The sequence below is a fragment of the Equus quagga genome, chromosome 8 (genome assembly GCF_021613505.1).
Source record: "Equus quagga isolate Etosha38 chromosome 8, UCLA_HA_Equagga_1.0, whole genome shotgun sequence".
Lineage (NCBI taxonomy): Eukaryota > Metazoa > Chordata > Mammalia > Perissodactyla > Equidae > Equus > Equus quagga.
The window spans coordinates 82,151,285-82,173,100 of record NC_060274.1 but is presented as its reverse complement, the minus strand read 5'-3'; the positions used below and the strand labels follow the sequence as shown (position 1 = coordinate 82,173,100).

At 47.9% G+C, this 21,816-nt stretch overlaps 1 protein-coding gene and 1 long non-coding RNA gene across 2 annotated transcripts in view; one reads left to right on the top strand and one right to left on the bottom strand.

Annotated features, from left to right (window-relative positions):
* Positions 1-12,477, bottom strand: part of NFE2L3 (NFE2 like bZIP transcription factor 3) — a 30,362-nt gene extending 17,885 nt beyond the window's left edge. Inside the window, exon 1 of the mRNA XM_046670541.1 lies at positions 11,640-12,477. Coding sequence (XP_046526497.1) covers positions 11,640-12,215 — 576 coding nt within the window. The 5' untranslated portion in view covers positions 12,216-12,477. The remainder of the gene's footprint in view (positions 1-11,639) is intronic.
* Positions 12,125-21,152, top strand: LOC124244154 (uncharacterized). Its single transcript, XR_006889898.1, has 3 exons — positions 12,125-12,206; positions 15,000-15,161; positions 19,423-21,152. It is a non-coding gene; the product is annotated as an uncharacterized LOC124244154 (long non-coding RNA).
* The last annotated feature ends 664 nt before the right edge of the window (positions 21,153-21,816 follow it).

The window sequence follows — 21,816 nt, the reverse complement described above, 5'->3', positions numbered from 1 at the left end:
GTGGGGTGTGCCAAACCGCCTTCCAGAAAGGCTGTTCTAACTTACATTGTCATCAGTGGTATTTGAGCATATTCATTTCCTCACATCCCACCTACTCTGGGTTTATTTCTTAATATTTTATTAACTAAAAGGCTAAAAATGCAGCTCCTTAGTGGCTATAATCTTGGAGACATCAATGTACCTATGAAACAAGTGGTGATTGTGAAGACAGTAAGGGCAGGGCCCTAGACTGGGGTCGGGGACAGATTCTAAACATAAGAAAATCTGAGTACTCTTAAGACGGAGACATGAGGAGCGACAGGAGCCAAGGGAGGAAAGTCATGGTCAGAGGAGCAATCTAAGCTTTCTCTGCTGCCTGTGGGTATTTCTTTTTCCTCTTCAGCCACATAGAGAAAGGCAGAAAGTGAGACCTGGGGCAAGTCACTTCAGGGTTGAATACGTGATTTCCCGAGAGGGATCTTTCCAGCTCTGACAATCCAAGGGTCTATGAGTAAGTGGCTATATAATTTATCATCCAAATGAGTCCATTTTTGAGAGGGTAAGAGGGTGCTATGAACAATTAAAGTGGACAACAGGCATAAACCAAGACTGTCCCATCTGGTCACCCTGTCTATGAGGCCACAGGGGAAAGAGGAGATTGCACAACCATCAAGAATCTTGATTCAAACTGAAAAGTGCTGGCTGAATTCCAGAGACCTGGGGAAGAGAGGCACTTTAACCTGCACAGCCTCAGGTATTCAATAAATACCTTCTCAGCTACTATCATTTAACTATCATTTACTGAGAGCCTATTATAAAGCTAACAGAAACACACGTCATAAGAAGTGACGAATGACAATTTTTCCCAGGTTAGTGTAATGCCCATGTCCATGGAGCTGTGCAACCCAGATCCCCCTCAAGAAAGGACTTGTGGCACCTGCTGGGGACCTGTGGGCAGACAGCCTCCAGCTGTGCCTCTATGGAATGCCTCAACGGCCGAGAGCCGCCTCACCTCAGGTCACCGCCTTCCAAGGGCACCCACATCCCGAGAAGAGCAGGGAGCATGTAAAGGCCTGGCTTCCTGGGCCCAATGTGGGATAACTGTGATACACCACTTCGGCCCCAGAGCTCCTGGTCTTGTTAGCCTGCATCCCAGCTGGACTTCTGCTCCTGTCCACTCCTGCTCTCTTGTTCTTCCTTGCATAGCTGTTGATCCCAGAGGTACTCCCTTATAAACATCCTGCACACTAAACTCAGTCTCAGAGTCCCCTTCCCAGAGAACCCAACTTGCAACAGCAGTTGGCAATTCTATCTTGGGGTGGGGGGGCATGGAGAGACCAGGATCTCACGGCAGGGACAGGTGGAGGATTCAATATTATAATATTTCTATTTAGAAAGTGAAAAAGGCCTATCTCACTTGTAATATAATTTGCACAGTCCACAAGGCCCCACAAAAGCCTCGTAGCCAGGAGGGCTCAGGTCCAAAAAAAACAGCTGAATAAAAAGGCCCATCCTCCTCCTACCTGCTGTGTGACCCGGGGCCACTTTGACCCTCAGTTTCCTCCTCTGTGAAATGAAAGGATAATATTTCTAATTCACATTTTAAGGAATCAATTGAGAAAAAGCACTTTTATACATTTTAAGATGCTATACAGATAGACATTAGTTACTACTCCTTTCTACTGCTTTTTGAGCCTGAAGAGTTGCAATTAATGACTAACTGCTGATAACTCAATTAGAAATTGATACCAGTCCCAGGTAGCCAGTAATTACTACTATCTCTTTGTTTCCCTTCTTTTCCTGTTTTTCTCAACTCAATGACATGGAGCTGAGATAGGGAGTATGTGTTTTACAAGAACTGTTGTATATACTGGAGATTATAGTCCATGCTCTTAATTTAAAGCATGGGTAAGGTAAACCCATCATTAAGTTACTTTTCATTGGTGTGTGTGTGATTTTTACTCCCGTGGGGCTGGCACTCAATTAAAAAAAAGAAAGTTTCCTTGCTTGCCATTGTAAACTTGTGAGTTGGGGCCCTTAATCATAACTAAATATCCAGCGACTTATACTGAACTGGTACTTGCTGGAAACGTCCTCCCCACCATAGCCCTCTCTGCTGGTAACGGACCCATCTCATCCTCTGCATGGATCCAGAACCTTCTCGGTTTGGGCCCCTTAGCTAAAACTGGGTTCTTCTGTCTCTAAAATCCCATGGCTTCTAGGTTCTCTTTGATGACCGTTATTCTGTTCTATCTAAAATTACAATTATTTGAGTCGTCTCATTCCTACTTGGCTGTAAACTTGTGACATCTGTCCTCCAGCTGTAATTCACCTTTGTCACCACGTAAGGAGCAGAGCTGAGGCCTGCATGAAGGTTTTCTAAGTCAATAAAGTGGTGGGAAGGGGAAGATAGGAGCAAATCTGGACTTTTCTCTCCTCCTTGCTAAGTCTCTGAAGTTCCTGATAACTGGCAAGACGATTTCTGAGTCTGTACTTATTCTGCTGTGCTGGGGCCTGAATAGTGTGATGGAGAGTCTGACCCTGAAAAAACTCTTTGTGAACAATCCCAGCTGGCTTAGCTGGGCCTTTCATTTATTCATCTGGGGGAGGAAGGACTGAGACCTACTTTGACCTTTAGGGTTGGACGAACCTTCAAAGACAAAGAGCAGCGTGGTGCCTATGAGAAGGATGACATCAGAGGGAGAAGGGTGAAGGCCAAAGGATTCTGAGGGCTGCCTTTAGGCTGGAGGCAGCCGGAGTCATCAGGTCGGAGAGAAACGAGGAGCCAGATAAAGAGAGGCTGTGTCCTGTCTGGCTGGGGTGGTTTTTAAAAGCAGTTTGTAATAAGTATAACACATTTATTGAGCACTCGCTGTGGGCCAGACACCACATACGTGATCTCACTGAAGTCGCTCAGCATCCCTGTAAGGTAGGTACGTACTGTTGCTCTCTCTTCTTACAGGGGAGGAAACTGAGGCACAGAGAAGTTGAATAACTTGCCCTAAGTCACAAAGCTAGTGAGTGACAGAACCAGGATTTAACTGCAGGCATTCTGACTTCATAGCCAGCTCTTAGACACTGTACTGGCTCCTGTTTGCCCCTGCAGATCCACATGTATTCCCCTAGAAGCTGAGCTCTGCAAACTCTGGGGCTCCCGTGCCGCCTGGCTTCCAGCAGCATTTGCCAGCAGGAGGCTGGAGCAGGAGACTGGCGGGTGGGCAGAGGGCAGGCCAGGGCATTTCTCCCCCTGGGTCTGCGGTGACAGCCCCAACCCCAGGGCCACGCCTTTCACTTGGCTCTGCTGACACTCTTTCCACCCCTTCCCGCTGGTAGTCTTTGTGTGTCCGAGCACGCTCGTCTGCTCCTCTACAAAGTTATTCACTTATGCCTCTTCATGTCAGCCATCTAGGGTGAATTCTGCTTCCTGTGGGAACCCCAACTGCACCACTACCCACACTGGCTCCCACTTGCTTCGCACTGTGTCACCCAGATTAGAACAGCCGTGGTGTGAAGAGCTTGACTCTGTGAATAAACGAAGTTCTAGTCTGTCTGTATATCACTTTATCATGCAAAACAGCTGGCTGCGACACAAGGCATGGGTCTTGTTCCGATTGAGTCCAATAAACTAACCGTGGAAAAACTGTTCATCAGCTAATTGGGGGAATTTGAATACTGAGCGGATATTTGGTGATATTAAAGAATTAGTGTTGACTTTTTTAGGTGGGCTAATGACACTGGTTATGATTAGAAGAGTTCTTATATTTTAGGGATATATGCTGAAACATTATAGGTTTTCTGAGTCAATGAAGGTAGTGGGAAGAGTAATAAAGGGACAAAACTGGGATTTTCTCTTCTCTTTGCTAAGTCCCTGCAAAGAGCTGGCACAGGAATCACAAGAAATGATGGCTGGGATTTGTTTCGAAATAACAGGGGGAGGGGAAAGGGGAGTTGTAGACGAAACAAGACCGGCCATGAACTGGTAACTGTTAAGGCCGGATGATGGTGACAGGGGGTTCCACTATCCCAGTCTCCATTCTCTCCACTTGTAATATATGCTTGAAATTTTCCATAATAACATGATCTAAGCCAAACTCACTTCTGAAGGCCCATGGAGGAGGAAGAGAGGCAGCTAAAAAAATTGGCAGGCATCCTCCACATGGCTGAAACTGTTATTCGACGTGACTGCCCACCGTGAGAAGTCGGGTATAAAAACAACCAGTGTCTCCAAATAGGAGCCTCAACATGTAGGACACAAGGGCATGAACTCCAACCCACAGGCTTTGATTTTTAAGAGGTGCTTCTCACACCATAACCCCTCCAGGCAGGCTGAGGGACTGGGCCGGAGGTTTAGAGATTCACTTAGGATTGATTTATTTAATGCTAGATTACCCCAGCAGGAAGGATAGGCCAATTGGCCCTCAAAATGCATGATGTTTTTGTATTTTCCTTATTATGAAAAATTTCATCCCTATAAAATAAGCAGAAAACAGAATAATATAGTAAACCCTCCATGTACCCATCACCCAGTTTCAACAATTACCAACATTCTGCCATTCTTGTATCATCGATACCTCCGCCCCTCCCCACTCAATTATTCTTTCAGGTTTTAGGCAGGATTTACGCATACAGAAATGCATACACCTTAGCTGTACAATATTGACAAATGGAGACACCCATTTAACTCACACCCCTACCACGTTACAGAACATTTCTATCTCCTCAGAAAGTTCTCTCCTGTTCTGATATTTTTACTTCAGCTTTGCTTGTTCTAGAACTGAAGCACAGAGTTTTAAACTGCATTTATTTGCAAGCTAGTTCTGCATTCATTACTAGGTTTTTTCTAGCAAGCTAGTTCCCCATCCCCCAGCAAGGAACTGGAGAGATCTGGGTTGTTTTAAAACACTAGCCCTGGCACTGCTGCCACAGCAGGTAATGTGGCCCAGTCCTCTGCTATTCTGGGCCTAAATTCACAGGAGGACAGGCTCTCAGCCAGGCAGCCCCTGCTTTCAGAGGCTGCTGGATGTCGGGAGGCCCTGGAGGAGGAGCACGACGGCTGAGGTCAGGCTTGGGCCCGCAAAGGAATCCCAGGAGGCCTGGTCAACTGCAGATTCCCAGGCCCCACCTGAGAGGCTCTGATTCAGCCAGTCTGGGGTGGGCTCCGAAATCTGCATTTTAACAGCAACCCAGTAACTGATGCAGTCACTGGATTACCCTTGGAGAAACTTGGCTCTAAAGAAAGTCTGGAAGTTTTTCCTTTGGATGAGCCTTCAGGGGTTGTGCCTCCTCAACAAGTCCGAGGCCTCCTTCACATAACTCTGCAAATATTTGAGTTGGCCACCATGTTCCTTCCTCAGTCTGATCTTCTCAGCATGGAACGTCCCCAGTCTGTTAGATCATTTCCAGCATGACTCCCCGACTTGGTGGGAAAGGGTTCCTTCCACACCAAAGCAGGTCCCAGCATGACCTGGCAGTCTTCAGTAATTTCCTCTTGAGGACAGGGGTGTCCAGGAGATTCGACCCCCAGCTCAGGGGCAATAAGAGCGGATCATCTGCTGAACATCTCTTAACATGCCAGGAAGAGTAGGAGCCCTTTAACACGCGGTGTTATTTAACCCTCACAAGAACTCTCCAAAAAAGAGAGAATGCCCTCCTCTGACAATTTAGAAATCAAGGCTCACAGAGGTTGCCCAGGAACAGGTGGAGCTGGGATGGTGTGAGGATTAGTTTTATGGGTCAACATAGCCAAGCCAAGTACCCAGTTAGTCAGCGAACTCTAACCCAGGTGTTGCTGTGAAGACATTCTGTAGATGTGGTTAACAGCTACCATCAACCAGGTGACTTTAAGTAAAAGAGATTATTTTTGATAATCTGAGTGGGCCTCAGCTGAAGGGCCTTAAGAGCAAAACTGAGGTTTCCCTGAGGAAGAAGAAATTCTGCCTCAAGCCTGCAGCATCAGCTCCTGCTGAGAGTTTCCAGCCACACTATACAGTTTGGGCTTGCCAGCCTCCATATTTGCGTCAGCCAATTCTCTAAAATAAACCTTTAAAATATATATGTATTTATTTATTTTATACTGGTTCTGTTCTCTGGAGAACCCCAACTGATACCAGTGGAAATCCAGTTCTATCCATCTTCAAAAGGTCATGCCTTGCCTCTATGCCACTGCCCATACTCCGCCAACCACCACCTGCAACTCAACCAAAAACAACCCAGGTGGGCACCCGAGGCTCGGCCAGCTTCAGCTGCCCAGATATGTATTTGACCATTTACGTAGATCCTTAAGTAGATTTTGAGAGTAAACTATTCACATTGGAAGGCTGCCACAAATGGGAGAAGTTTGATTTCATATTTGAAGTTTTATAGTGGGTGGGAGGGATGGTTTACTCAGTGCTTAAGAACAGTGACTTGTTCTATTCTGGCAAGGTCACTAACTTGCCACATAACTTTAGGCAATCCTAAGTTTCACCAGCTGATTAATTATAATGCCGACCTGAAAGTCTGCTTTCCACTGCCCTCATCCACTCAAATTGGCATTAACTGGTCAGGTGCCCATCAGGATTTCAGATCTGACCTATTTTCTAGTTGGGACTCTGGCCTTGAAGGGCCCAAGACACATTCAAGCTCACGGTATTGTGGAAGTTCTGCAAAGCCAACGTGGAGGGATGGATGAGGAGTGCTCAACAGACGCTGACTGAACTGGCCTCTGCTCCTAACCCTGTCCCTGGGTGCTCCTTGCAGGTCTTAAAGCGAAGACCCAGTTCCCACGCTCAAGACACTGAAGGTTCAAAGTAGAGGATCCCAAGTCCCATAAAAGAAATGTTACAGTACAACAGGGCTCAAAGGGAAGAGCAGGAAATCCTCAGAGATGAGGTGATGGCTGAGACAAAACTGAGAATTTAACATTAAAAGACTTGGGAGGAATGAAAGGAGGCACTCTGGGCAAAGGTAACAGAGTAACAGGCAGGAAGGCATGGGGCTGTTTTGGGAAAAGGAAGGAGACAGTTTTAGTAGGAAAGTAGAGGATGAGTGGGAGATGAGTCACACGGGCCAAATGGGGAGCCTGAATGACAACATGGCATTGGTAGGTAATGAGGAGCTGGTGGAGGCTCCCCAAATGAAAATGGGGAGAAGCCAAGCATGTTTGGGAAACCCACACCTGGCAACAGAACGGACAGGGATAAATTGGAGAAGGGACATTGGAGAGGCCCAGCTGACAACTCCCTAAGGTACTCTTACCATCCCATTTTACAGATAAGGGAACTAAGGCGCAGAGAGGTTAAGCGCTGTGCCCCAGCTCACAGAACCAGTCAGCAGTGAAGCCGAAATCTATGATTATCCAGCGGGTCCGACTCCAGTGCCAGCACTCTCGCTCACTAAACCAGCCTTGCACTCTGATTCTGAGTTGAGCTGAGAAATAGGGGGGATAGAGAGGAGGAGAAAGATACGAAGGATACTGCAGAAATATCTCTGTAACCCACCAATTACGTGGAAGGACTGACTGGAAAAAGGGTGAAATACAGTCCCTCAGAGTTGTAGCACATCAAGCCAGCAAAAAACCCAGATTTCCTCATAAGCACACACCAAGTCCTGCTGGAAACAATCCTACACAGAGACCAGCTGCTTCCAGAAAGAGTTGCCTTAGCTTTCAAAGGTTGGAGTCTACTTGCTAAGGAAGCTGAACACCCGTTTGCCAAGAAAATGGAGATGGTGACTGTAATGGACTGAATTGTGTCCCTCAAAATTCGTAAGTTGAAGTCATAACCCTCAGTACCTCAGAATGTGACTTTATTTGAAAATTGGGTCATTGCAAATGTAATGAATTAAGATGAGTAGGATGAGCCCCTAATCCAATTATGATTGGTGTCCTTATGAAAAGGGAAATTTGGATGCAGACACGCATCCAGGGAGAACGCCATGTGAGGGTGAAGGCAGAGACTGGGGTGATGCAGTAGAAATCAAGGGTCGCCAACGATTGCCAGTAAACTGCCAGAAGCTAGGAGAGAGTCCTGGAACAGATTCTCCCTCACAGCCCTCAGAAGGGACCAACCCTGCCTCCAGCTTGATCTCCAACTTGTCACTTCCAGAACTGTGAGATAATAAATTTCCGTTGTTTAAGTGCCTAGTTTGTGGTCCTTTGTTACGGCAGGCCTAGGAACCTAATACAGTGACCTATGCCATCCTTCCCATAAGACGACCATAGGTGCATCTTGACTGCATCCTTTAGTAAACAAAATGAAGAGCCTACTGTGAAACTTGGCGGTACTGCAATTATGTAATTATAAGACCACTTCTGTATCATAGCTGTAAGTTAAAAACACGCAAGTGTTTGAAATTTCATCTATCCCCAATTGCCCAAGCATCGAGGACTATCTTTTATTTTGAAACAAAAAACAATTTTGACTTTAGCAATCAAGGACCTTCTTTCTCTTCCCTTTACTCTTAGAAGCAAGTATTGACTATGTCAGATTCTTCCTGTGACCTGAAGAAACCCGGCCCCATGGGCAGTAAATCAAGAGGTCCTGCTGGACCCCTCACTCGGCACAGGGTCCTCGTCCTAGGGCATGCAACCACATCAAGATGACCACAAGCCCTCTCAGCTTCAACGTGGCAGCTCTCTGAAACACCGATGCTGGCTGTAAGCAGTCACACCAGATTCAAATGTGCTCACACATTCAATTCTGCAAAAACTGTTCATTTCTTTGTTTAACCCGTGCAGTACTCTGAAGAACAAGGGCTTCACGGCTGTAAGGGAACGGCTGTGGTTACGAAGGGAAGCATGTCTGCCCTGGGGAATTCCAGATTCTGTTTGCAGATACTGATTAGCCCCACTAAGAAGTGAAACCAGAGCAGTACTTCTTTTCATACTTGGAAAATCCCCTACTCCAAAATATTTGTGCACATGTACAAAAATTATGGAAAATTATACCATAAAACCACAATCTACAACTCCAATGGAAGCCACCGGAATTATCTTTTTAAAAACCAAACGAACCTACGATGTTCCTATGGGGCAAAGCGCTCCCTCTCTTTGAAGTTAACAGTAGCTGACGTTTATGGAGCACTGAAGACGTGACAGGTACAGTTCTCAGCCTGTTCCGTGAAGTGAATTGTTTAATTCTCACAACAACCCTATGTGGTAGGCACCTTTATTATTCCCATTGTGAGGTGAGGAGAATGAAGCACAGACAGGTTAAGAAATGGCCCAGGGTCACAGAGCTCTAAGTGGTAGAGCTGGGATTCAAAACCAGGCTGCCTGGCTCCAACACCACCCACCTCCTTAACAAACAAACAACCAAGCCAGACATAGAGACAAACAAGACGAAAGGGAATAAAGGGAGCAGGGACAGGTTAAGGAGGGTGGGTGGAGGCAGAAGGCGAAATAAAAGGGCGATCACATTCGAGGCACTGGGCTGGCACTCTACTCATGCTTTTCCCGTTTAATTGGCACAACACCTCTGAGGTAAGAATTAATCTCCCACTTGAGAGATGAGACACTGAGGCTTGGAGTGATCAACATAACCCTGTAAGAGGGAACATTAGTAAGTGATGTCCCCAAACCCAGGTTTGCTGACTGCCAAAACTGTTTTCTCAGCCCATTTTCTGCCACAGCCATGGGTGCAAAGTGTAACTTCAGCATTATGGATGGTAGAATCTGCTTTTAAAAGTCAGTTCAGCACTTGGAGAGCACTGGTCCTGGGGTCAGGAGGAGCGGGCATCTGCCCAATCTAGCTGTCTGCCTGTCCAGCGAACCTCAGTACAGTGTGGGTGCTTAATTAATGTCCCAGTCTGGGAGTCAGGAAGCTCAGGTTCTAGTCCCACTTCTGGCACTAATTAATTGTGTGGTTTAGCCAAGTCCCCTAACCTCACTGGGCATCTATTTCCTTCAGTACAAATTGCATATAAGGATGCCTGGTCTGCCTACCTCATGGGGTTGATGTAAAAGGCATTATCAATAAAACTGAATTGGCTGTGAAAACTGTAATGTACTCAACAGCTGATCGTTGCCAGCAAGAACACAATCAGGTCATCCCAGCAGCTACCGTGGTCCAGCAGGTTCACACACGCCAGCCGGGAAGGCAGTGCCAGAAACACGGTCCCAGGTGAACTTCACCCTCTCCCCTTGAGTCTAGGAAAGCTGGGCTCAAGGCATCCAAGGAGGTGGGGTTGGTCCTAGGGACCCAGAGCTTCCGCGAAGGCAGGCTCGCCTCTGTAAATAAGTATCAACCAGGTGATGCTGGGAGGCAGAGGGAAGTCCCTGAAGAGTGAACAACAGCCTCACCCCCCCCCCCCCCAGGTCCTGTATACTTTGCAAGCTGGTTGGCATTCAGCTGTGAGGGGGGCAGGGTGCCATCTGGTAGAGCATCCATCATCGGGTTTCGCCCCCGCATGTTACAGAATCAGGAACAGCAGCAGTGCAGCACGCAGCACTCTGTAGGGGCCAGAGGATTCAGGGTAGAGGAACCCACAGGGTCCAGACTGGATGAGTGAGGGGAAGAACCTCCCATGGTTTGTTCTGCACAGACAGGAGCCCCCCAGACTCTCACTAACCCCCACCCCATTAGTTCCGGCCCCAGGAAGAGGAAGGGATCGCATCTGCATAACAGTGAATCACCAAGCACTTTGGCACAATGACCCCTCCAGGAGAGGGTGGGGAAGCTCGTCTGGCAACTGCCTACACAAATAGGGCAACTCGGAGGAGCAGCGAACAAACCTGTCCAGCCCCAATGCCCATTTTGCATAAGATTGCAATCCACAAGAGCAACGTCCGTGGAACACTTGTTGATCGACACCAACTGTTAACACTAAGGTTTGGGCCAAGAGAGAATTAAAAAAGTCCCTCTGAAGGATAAGGTGGTCTTGTGGAAATTGGATTAAGTGTCCTTAAGATTCGAGCAGCCCATTGGGGGCCTCAGAACGCTCAATCAACAGATCATGGTCAACTTTTTTCAAGAGGAAGTTAAGCCGAAGGGTTTGCACCCATAAACCAAAGAAAGGGAACTTGTTAGTCACTAGGTGACTGTCAGGGTAACCTGTTTTCTTTATGCTAATAAGGGGTTACAAAAGTTCCAGGAGGGAGGAGGATGGTTAGGTCACGGGTGGACCGTCTGCCAACTGGCCTCTGACTGGATACGGACCACGGCTCTTTAATCCAGGGAAGCAGCAAAAGCGAACAGCAACTGGGTTCAAGTCCGGGCGGGGGCCAGCCGTCGCGTTAGGCCGGGAGGGGGGCTGTTAAGAGAAACGTGCATCGCCTCTTTCGGATCCTCCAGGTCGGGCAGGGGTTCCAGAAAAAGACATCTCAGTGTACGCGAGGTACTGAACAGATCGTGGGCAAGAAAATTACCAGCACCCCTTCTCCCCTCGCCACCTCCGAACGACCTCTGATAGCCGTCGAACACGGGAGACGCGGCCTCTACAACCGAACGGATGATTCCACCCACTTCTTGCTCAAAAATCTAAAAGCCACAGCGACGGCACTAATAGCCTCCGCTCGGATTCACAAAAGAGGAGAGGCGCAGAGCCGTCCGCAAACCTACAACCACCCAGGGGCTGAGGGTGGAAGGAGCGCGGGTGTGGCCCCTCCCTGGGTCCCCCACAACCTTCTCGGGCTCCGGGCCAGCTCCGCCCGCGCCTCGCTCGCGTCCCCGATCTCCTGTTACCTCGCTCGCGCGTCCGTCGGCGTCCGGCACTCGAGCCGTCTGTTCCGCCGGTGCCTTCTCCTCCTCCCTTGCGGCCAAGGGGCTACTCGGAGACGCTCGGGGGTCCCCGCCGCCCCCTGGCGCAGCCTGGCTGCCGCCGTCCACGCCGGCGCCAACACCTCCGGCCGACGAGGCGGCGGGGGCGCCGAGCAGCCCATGAGCCCCGTCCGTGTCCCCGGCCGCCACGCGGTGCACCAGCCACGCATCCACTCGGGTGCGGGGGATGAAGGGGACCCCCAGGGCGCGCACCTCCCGGAGCAGCTGGCCCTCGGGCGGCGCTGCGGGGTCGGCCTCCCGGCCCTTGGGGTGCAGTTGGTCCGCGCGCCCCCACCCTCCCGGCGCGGGGTAGGGGCTAAGAGCATAGGCGGGGCTCGTCGGGTCGCACCCGAGCAGCAGCTCATCCCGGAGCAGAGTGGGCGGCGGGAGCAGCAGGCAGAGGTCCAGGTCCAGGTCCAGGCGGAGCCCCGCCAAGCTCAGCAGGATGGTGAGATGCAGGAGGCCGCCGCCGTCCGACCTCCACGGCTTCAGGTACTTCATCTCCCGCCGCGCGCCTGGGGACGCCCCTGCCGGCGCCCGCGGGTCCCGGAGCTCTGGCCGCCGCTTGGGCACGTGCGAGCCCCGCGCGCCACCGGCACCTGCCCGGAAGCGACAGAGAAGCGAAACAATGGACCCGGGCGCGCAGCGGCCGTCGCGGGCTCCCGGAGCCGGGCACAAAGGCGCTCCCTGGGCAGCCGGCACGGTGCCTGGGGCTCAGGACGAGCAGAGGAGGAGTCACCTGCGCGCCGAGCCCGGCCGCCCTGTCGCCCCGCAGCCCCGCGCCGCTGCCAGGCTCCGCCCCGGGCCGCGGGCACCGCCGCCAGGGACACGCCCACGGCCGCCCCGGGCCCGCGCCCGTGGGAGGGGCCCGCGCGGGGCGGGGCTCCCCGGCTCAAAGGCTCTTTATTGGGGGGAACGCAAAGCTTTCTGGGAGAAGACGTTGTTCTGGGCGCGAAGTGCTCCCCAGTCGTGTGGTGGTGGGCTGGGCGGTGGTAGCTGAATACGTGGGGTGGTAATGGGGGCTCGGGTAAAGGTGGCTGGGAAGGGCCTGGACATGTAGACTGGGGAAGTGTTGAGGCATGGGCGGCAGGCGAAGGGCTTCCACCCTCCCGAGAATATCGGGCAGGCGCAGGGGGTTCAGGAGTGTGATCACTGGCTTCAGATCCCAGCCCTGCTATTTGTCAGTCGTGTGACCTTGAAAAGTTACTTAACTTCCCTGTGCCCCAGTTCTCTTATCTATAAGATGGGGATAATAGTATCTGTCCAATAGGGATGTGGTGAGGTCAGGTGAAATATATGTAAAGCCCAGAGTTTGACATACAGATTCCACAGCTGCCATTCAGATCAAACAGCACTCCCCCCAAACCCCTGTCCCTAATGCCGTTTCCCTGCCGCCCCCCCAGGCCACGTGCTCCAGCCTCACAGACACCTCACTGTTTCCTGGGCATGCCCTGAATAACGCTACACCTTCCCTCGTGGTCTCCTCTGCTCCTTTAAGTGAGGCTTAAGAGCATTACCTCTAGAGTTACCTTGTATGAGTTCAAAAACCCCCTCCACCGCTTATTAGCCTGGACCTTGGACAAATTGCTCATTCTCTGTGTGTCTCAGTTTCCTCACTGTAAAATGGGACTAGTAATAGCACTTCCCCAGCAGACATGTTGTGAGCCCTAAATGAGATGCATGTAAATCACCAACCACAGCACTTGGTAGGTAGGAAATAACCTGTGTTGCCCTTCCTCCAAGGCTTACCGCCAAAGACCCATCCTCTGAGTTTTCCCCACTGGAATTAATCTCTTCCCCCATCTGCTCTCCCACACTACTTTCTCCATATGCCAACATTGCAACATTTGGCACATTCCACTTTGTATTGTAGTTGAGATAGATCTGATTTGCCCACTGTGACTTCTTGAGGGCAAAAAACCTGTTTGGCACACTTCTGTGGCTGCATGGTACCCAGGACTGGACCTTGCAAATGTAGGTTTACTCACTCTCGCTCCGTTCCTTAGGAGGTATGGGAGAAGGAGGGGATGTCCGACTGAGGGTTGGCAGTTGTGTAAGCAGCTGAACAAGATTTGTTTTTAAAGGACCGTTCCTCCACCTAGTTTTCTCCTCTCTCTTGGGGCTAGTGTGGTAACTTCACACTATATTTCAGCTTGCCTATTGCAAGGCAGGGGACCAGAGTCTGCTTCTGCTTTAAGCCATGCTGGATAGGTTAGGGGGTAATGAAGAGGCTGGAAGAGGGACAAAGAGACATGCTCCCCAGGATAGCAAGGTTTGGGACAGAATCCCTGTTGGTAGCACTTAGTCCCTGGACAGGGGATTTGGATTCTGGGCTTGGTAAATATTGGCTGAGTTTAGGTTCTTACTGAGGACCTACTAAACTGCACGATGCTATGCTGGGGGCTGTGATGGATATGAAATGGAATACTTTTTCTTGGTAAGTTTATGGTTTCATTAGGGAGATTAAATATAGGTGTGTGAAACATCTAGAAACAAGACAAAGAATGTTCTCAAATGCCAAAAGTTGAGGAGATATAAATGACTATAAAGGAAGGGCTGCAAACCAGGTGAGAACAGAGATGGTACCTTCTTCAGGATGGGTATCTTCCAGAATCTTGCACACAGTTGGTGCTCAAAAATATTTTTTCGGTTGAATTGAGGAGTTTACGCTTAAGATGCATTTGGATGGATCTGAATGGACTAGGAGCAGGAAGAGCATTCAGACTTTCTTTCTAACATTAGTTGGTGAGGGGGCTGACTCTTCACCTTTTAAAATGTGAATTGAGGGAGCCAGCCCAGTGGCGTAGTGGTTGGGTTCACGCACTCTGCTTCAGAGGCCCAGGGTTCACCAGTTTGAATCCGGGGCGCAGACCTACATACTGTTCATCAACCATGTTGAGGAGGCGTCCTACATACAAAATAGAGGGAGATTGGCATGGGCATTAGCTCAGTGACAATCTTCCTCAAGGAAAAAGGGAAGGATTGGCAACAGATGTTAGCTCGGGGCCAATCTTCCTCACTGAAAACAAAAATGTGAATTGATAATCATAGTATCTGTTGACTGTTCAATTCAAAAGTGTGGCTTAATTCTAGCTTACAGACTGGTGAAAAGGAGGACACATAAAGGACCTTGGGGTAAAATATTAATCAGGAGGCTCATAATCAATCCCACACACCCTTGACCTTAGTTGAAACAAAAGTGCTCATTTTTTGGAATTCAGAAAGAGTGGAATGAGATTAGAAAGAATGACTTCTACTTAGGTGTTTTTTTTTTTTAATTTCTAGAATTCCTCCATCCAGGAATAGCCAAGTGAATAGTACAAACCATTGTCATGTAAAAGCCTTGCAAAGTCATCTGCTTTTAGTAAAGTCCTTCAATCAGTACCACTTAAAGGACAGTCCAAAACGGATACCAATCCACAAACATTTGTCTCTGGTCCTGATGAGGTAAGCAATAAAACTGAAAGTGTTTAGGAATTTTTATAGCAATTTGACATTGTTGCAACATCCAACATGTGATCATTGGGTTTGGTTTTTTCCAATGCCTTTGTTCTTTTCTTTTTCTAGAAATTAATTTTGTATTTATTTCACCAAAGTACTGACCTACAACAGATTGGAAATTTTAAAAAAACAAACGAACTGGCCCTTCACCAGGGTTAGTTTGAGAAGCGCTTCCTTGAATGGCATTCCTGTGAGGTAGGCAGGTTGTGATGATTTCCAGCGCTGCCCTTTCCTCGAGTGTGGACTGAGCCTAGTGACTTGCTTCTAACAAACAATATATGGCAAAAGTAATGGGATGTCATTTCCAAGATTAGGTTACAAAAGGACTCTGAGTGGCTTCTATCTTGCTTACTGTCTTAGTCTCTCCGGGATACTATAACAAAATACCATAGAGCTGGTGGCTTGTAAACAGCAGAAATTTTTTGCTCACAGTTCTGGAGGCTAGAGGTCCAAGATTGGGGTGCCAGTATGGTTGGGTTCCAGTGAAGCCCCTCTTCCAGCTTGCAGACTGCTGACTCCTTGTTGTGTCCTCGCATAGTGGGAGGGGCAAGGGAGCTTTCTCTAGGGCTTTTATAAGGGCATAAATCCCATTCACTAGGGCTCTGTGCTCCTGACCTAATCACCTCCCATAGGCCCCACCTCCTAATACCATCACCTCGGGGGTTAGGTTTCAACACATGAATTTTGGGAGAGACACAAACATTCAGACCATAGCACTTACCTGCTCCCTCCCTCCCTCGCTCTCCCTCTCATGCAGAAAGCTGCCATGTTGTGAGCAGCCCTCTGTAGAAGCTCAGGTGGCAGGCCGATGACAAGTAAGAACCCGAGGTTTGCCAACAGCCACTTGAATGAGCTTAGAAGCAGGTCCTTCCCCATCGAGGTTAGAGATGACTGTAGCCCTGGCCAACTCCCTGATTGCACCCGGGGAAAGACCCCCAAGCCAGAGGATGTGTCCAAGTCACACATGAAGTCCCAAACGAGAAATGACTCTCAGATAATAAATGTTGTTTTGGGCTACTAAGTTTTGGGGGGATTTTTTATGCAGCCTAGATAACTAAACACATACTGTGCCAGAGTGGACATTAGACAAGTGGAAGGAAAAAGTAAAAATGCAATTGCAATTGTGCTGTCTGGTTAGTGATATATTCAATGAATAATTTATAGCTATGAAGTAACATTGCAGCAGTACATTCTGGTCCCAAGATGCAATAATCTGTTTTACCCCTTTATTTTTATTGTTTTGGTGAGGAAGATTGGCCCTGAGCTAACACCTGTTGCCAGTCTTCCTCTTTTTGCTTGAAGAAAATTGTCATTGTGCTAACATCCATGGCACTATTCCTCTATTTGTGCGTGGAACACCACCACAGCATGGCTTGATGAGCTGTGTGTAGGTCCGTGGCTGGACTCTGAGCTGTGAACCTCAGAACACCAAAGCTGAGTGCACAAACTTAACCACTATGCCACTGGGCTGGCCCCTGGTTTACCCCTTTAAATGTAACTTGTAACTTGTAACTTGGTGTGAAAGATAGTTACCACTGAAACATAGCTACTGCCAGCTGATGTGAGATGAGCACAAGTGCTTTCTTCCATGACAGTTTCTTGTAAGTATCTATCCAAAATCAGCAAGAAAGAAAACAGATCACAACCTTGACATCCCTTTTTTAGAAAGTTTCTGCTAATATTAGCTATGGGAAATTTAAATTTGTGGTAGAAATTCCAGGGTTAAGTAAAATAGCCTATTAAAAGTCCAAGACATAAATTAGGATATAAGACATATTATTTAAGAGGAAGAATTAATCATACCTAGTTTCAAAACATTGTGACTGGGGCTGGCCCCATGGCCTAGTGGTTAAGTTCACGTGCTCTGCTTTGGTGGCCCAGGGTTTTGCCAGTTCGGATCCTGGGCGCGGACATGGCACCACTCATCAAGCCATGCTGAGGTGGCATCTCAAACAGCAGAAGTAATAAAAGGGGCTGCAACTAGAATATACAACTATGTACTGGGGGCTTTGGGGAGAAGAAAAAAAAAGATTGGCAACAGATGTTAACTCAGGGCCAATCTTTAAAAGAAACAAAAAAAAACCATCATGACTACAGAAGAACAATGAAGACACTGAAATTGTTAAAGATTTTGTTTACTTTGCTTCAGTCATCAATTTAATGGAGACTGCAACCAAGAAATCAAGACTGTGATTTGGAAGGACAATAATAAAAGCATTAGGAAAGATCATCAAGTGTAAGGAAACATCATTAGAGACCAAGGCCAAGATTATCCACACCCTCATGTTCCCAATTACTATGTACAAGGCGAAAGCTGGACAGTGAAGAAGGCTGACAGGAAAAAGTTGATTCGTTTCAAATACGATGTTGGAGGAGCGCTCTCTGGATACCCTGGACTGCCAGAAAGGCAGACAAGTGGGTCCTAGAGCAAATTAAGCCTAAACTATTGCTAGAGGCAAAAATGATAAAACTGAGGCTGTCCCACTTTGGACACTTCATGAGAAGCAGGATTCTTTGGAAAAGACAACAATGCTAGGAGAAATAGAAGGCAGCAGGAAAAGAGGAAGGTCAAAGGTGAGAGGCATTGACTCCATAAAGGAAGCCATAGGTATGAGTCTATAGAACCTGAGCAGGGCCGTTGAGGACAGGAGGTTGTGGACATCACTCATTCATAGGGTCACCAGGAGTTGGAGCTGGCTCGAGGGCACACAACAGGTTTCGAAACAGCCATAGTCAGTAGAATTTAAATGACTCCAGTTACTGAGATGTTTTACCAAAGGCTTCTGCACATTGATTAACGAGTGGCCTAATTTGCTATCTAGTCCCAGTCTTGGTGAATCAGTTGATACTTAATGAAGAGGAAGAGTTTATCCTTTTTCTCTTGTTAGTCTATAGTCTTCTGTAAGTTTGAGTATAAAGTTGTTTTGGACATTATCATGATGATTATCACCATCTGTATGCTCATGCATAGCATTCACAATAGAGGCTACAATGTACTGAACCCTACTCTGTGCTGGGCCCTTTTCACGCATAATCTCATTTACTCCTCAGCAACTTTATGAAGGAGGTATGACCTCCATTTTATATTGTCTAGGTAAGGCCGCTGAGGCTCAGGGACATGACACCTGTGCCCAAGGACATGCCCTTGGTAAATGACAGAGTCAGAATCCAAACCCCAATCTCTCCACTTTCTACTGCAGTCCACGCCTCCTCCTCGTTCATTCATTACTCATCCTCCTCCTCCTGCAGGCGGGAACGTGCCCCTTCAATAAATGCATTCTTCCCATGGCTTTTGAAAGTGTAAAATCTGTTAAAATCTTATCTTCTCTGCAAAGTTCCAGGGGAAGTGAAGTATTGGTTTTGTCCCTCCGGATCATGCTCCTCCTTCTTGATCTTTTACACAAAAATGACCACCCTGTTTTTAGGGCACCTATCACGTTGGCTCTTTGGTGATTCTTGCACAGTTTTGATTCCTGTTGATCTATGCCAGCCTCATTTAACATCAATGACACATATTAAGCACCCATTTGGTGACAGTCATTGGAATACAAAGATGTTCAAGAGAAGAGCTTGCGGTCTTATTAGGGAAGCAGGATGTGCACAGCGTGAACCGCATGCCGCTGACTTGGGAGCCTGAGACCCCTCACATGAGAAATATGTTTGTTTAAGGCAGGCCTGTGCCAGGGAGCTCACAAGCTCAGTGGCTTTGCTGCCTCCTACCTAGTCTCTATAGTGTGAATTGGAATTCTTACATTCAGGTGAAGGTTCCAGAGCTTGCAGTTGCTCTGTGTGTGTGTAAGGGGATTGCAGGGGACAGAGAGGGAATTAAGAAGAGGGGTAGGGAGGTCTAGGTAACACTGGAGTGAGACTGACCAGCAGGAAGTGAGAAGTCTACAGCAAGTTTGCAGCATGCACATTTGGGAGCAAAGGGGAGCTACCATGGCCAACCTTTGTCCTGTCCATCACATCCAAAATGCTGGACCCCTAGACTATTCTGGGCCTGGTTCTGTTTAACCACCCACACAAACCTAGTCAGGTTGGCTAACCACTATGATAAACAACCCCCAACTCTCAATGACTTAACCCAGCGAAAGTTCACTTCTTCATTTCATAGTTCAAAAAAGGGGTTTGGGATAAGGGGAGTCTGCTCTTTGGGGTCATTTGAGGACACAGGCCCTTTCCCTATTTTGGCTCTGTTCTCCTCTAGGTCCTCTGTGTCTTCTCCATTCAGCTGGTGATGAAGAAAGAGAGTGAAGACCAAGCATGGGAGGATTTTATGGACCAGGCCTGGAAGTGACCCCCATGACTTCCGCTCACATTCTGTTGGCCAGAACTCAGCCACATGGCCACACCTAGCTGAAAGGGAGGCTGGAAGATGGGGCCTAGCAGTGTTCCCAAGACCAAGAAGGGAGCATGGATATCTGTCTTTGGCATATCTGGTGAGCCAGTGTCCCTTGGTCTTAGTCTGCATTCCATTCATTCAGAAACAACTTATTCAGCACCTACTGGGTATGTAGCTCTTTTGACTAAAAATATTATTTTAGCCCCTCACCATGAACTAACACACTAAGGCAAACCCAGAGCGGCTTCTTCAAGCTTGACAGGTCTAGGTGTTTAAGATGGTGCCAGGTGAGAATGGTCAAAGCAGGCGGTGCATCTCGTGAAAGCGCTTGGGATTCCTGGGTCTGATCCTAGCTTGGGCCAAGCAAGTCATTTTGGAAAGGGTGCCTACATTTCCGGACCTCGGGCCTCTCACCTGCACAGTGAGAACTTGAACTGGACAGGTGTTTAAGTTCTCTTCTTGCTTTGAGTGTCTCTGAAAGTCTTGGCAACAGTTGAGGAATTATGTTAGATTACTACCAAACCCCAGTGTTTTCACTGAACTGTGAGACTTTCAGTCCTAAAAGCACCACCTCACAGCTTTGGAAAAGAAAGCAAAAGATAATACCCTTTACTCATGATTAAATCTCCAACTGGAAGAAGAGTCTGAAAGACATCTCTCTCTGACCTTGAGATGCATCTTCCTTTTTTCATTAGTGCATGTACTTGCTTGATGACATTTTGAGGGTCACACACTCACAGAGATCTTCACTCTCAGACTTCACACTGTTTGTTGAGGGGGACGAAGCACATAGTGGGGTCGTGGGGAAAGTCACCCATCATCTACAAAGTAGAAAACCCAAGCACCCATAATTGGGAATTAATCCAAGTGCAGTTTGCAGAGGCCCAATTTATGGCTCCTTTGCTATAAGAAACTAGTTTTGAGGCCAACGACCCTGATCATTATTTAATAAAGTTGGTGGCTTTTTTATTATCTGAACGACGATTAGTTTAGCACCTGAATTCTCTCATTTGCTTAATCGTCTCCCTCGAGCGTATTTGTATTTTTGATAGCAGCTATAATGTTCTCTTTACTAATTCACATCATTAACCAGTTCCTGCTTAACTGTTTCTTTGTCCTTGCTGGTTTTCTCTAATTCCTAGTTTTATCTTCCTGCACTCCAGAATCTCTGATCTTAACTTAGCGGCAGCTTTCTGGTTGCCAAACTACAAGACGGAAGGCAGGCCTTCCTGGGCCATCCAGATCTGCTGCTGAGCCCCCTGCCGGCCCTGCCAGCCCTCTACCCGCCTTTTAAAAAGGTAAATACTAGTCAGTGTTTTGGCATGCTGAACAAAGGTTGTCTGTGATATTGCAGTGGGTTGAAGAGTGTACCCTCAAAATTCACATCCACCCCAAACCCCAGAATGTGACCTTAATTGGAAATAGGGTCTTTGCAGATGTAACTAAGGTAAGGATTGAGAGGAGATTATACTGGATTAGGGTGGGCCCTAAATCCAATGAGAGGGTCCTCATAAGAGACAAGGACACACAGACATACAGAGAAGGAGACGTGTGAAGACAGAGGCAGAGATTGAAGTGATGCTGCCACAAGCCAAGGTCACTAGGAGCCACCAGAAGCTGGAAGAGGCGAGGAGGGATTCTCCCCTAGAACCTTCAGAGGGAGCACAGCTGCGCCAGCACGTTGATTTCAGACTTCTGGCCTCCTGAACCACATGCGAGAGACACATTTCTCTTGTTTTAAGCCACGAAGTTTTTGGTGTGGTAATTTGTTCTGACATTCCTAGGAAACTAATACGAATATGTTTTTTCAATTTCCTTCCATTTTTGTTTTGTTCTTGTTATTATATGAGAACTATTTCTTCCCTGAGTAAAGCCTGGGGTACTCTGGGTGCTGCCGAGTTTGTGGCAAACTCAGCGCCAGGATATAGGATGGAATGTTGCTGAAACAGAGAGTTACGAAGTTGGTTCAGATGAGGGATGCAGAAGGGCAGGCGGCTTGTCTTGGAGGCCACCTGAACCCTTTACCTGGTCCCTGTGTCTTACCTTCAAGGCTCCATCTGCACCAACTCTCATGTTGGCCCTCTCCTCTTCACGCACAGCAAGCCCCCATCAAAATGCTGCCTCAAGCTTCTGTAGGAGAAGTTGATTAAAGGTTCTCGTGACCTCTTTTTTACAAACTGGAAATAACTTTTAGTTTTCCGTTTAGTTTTAGATAGAAGTTATGTATGCTCATTGTAAAGCAACACCAACAGATCATAC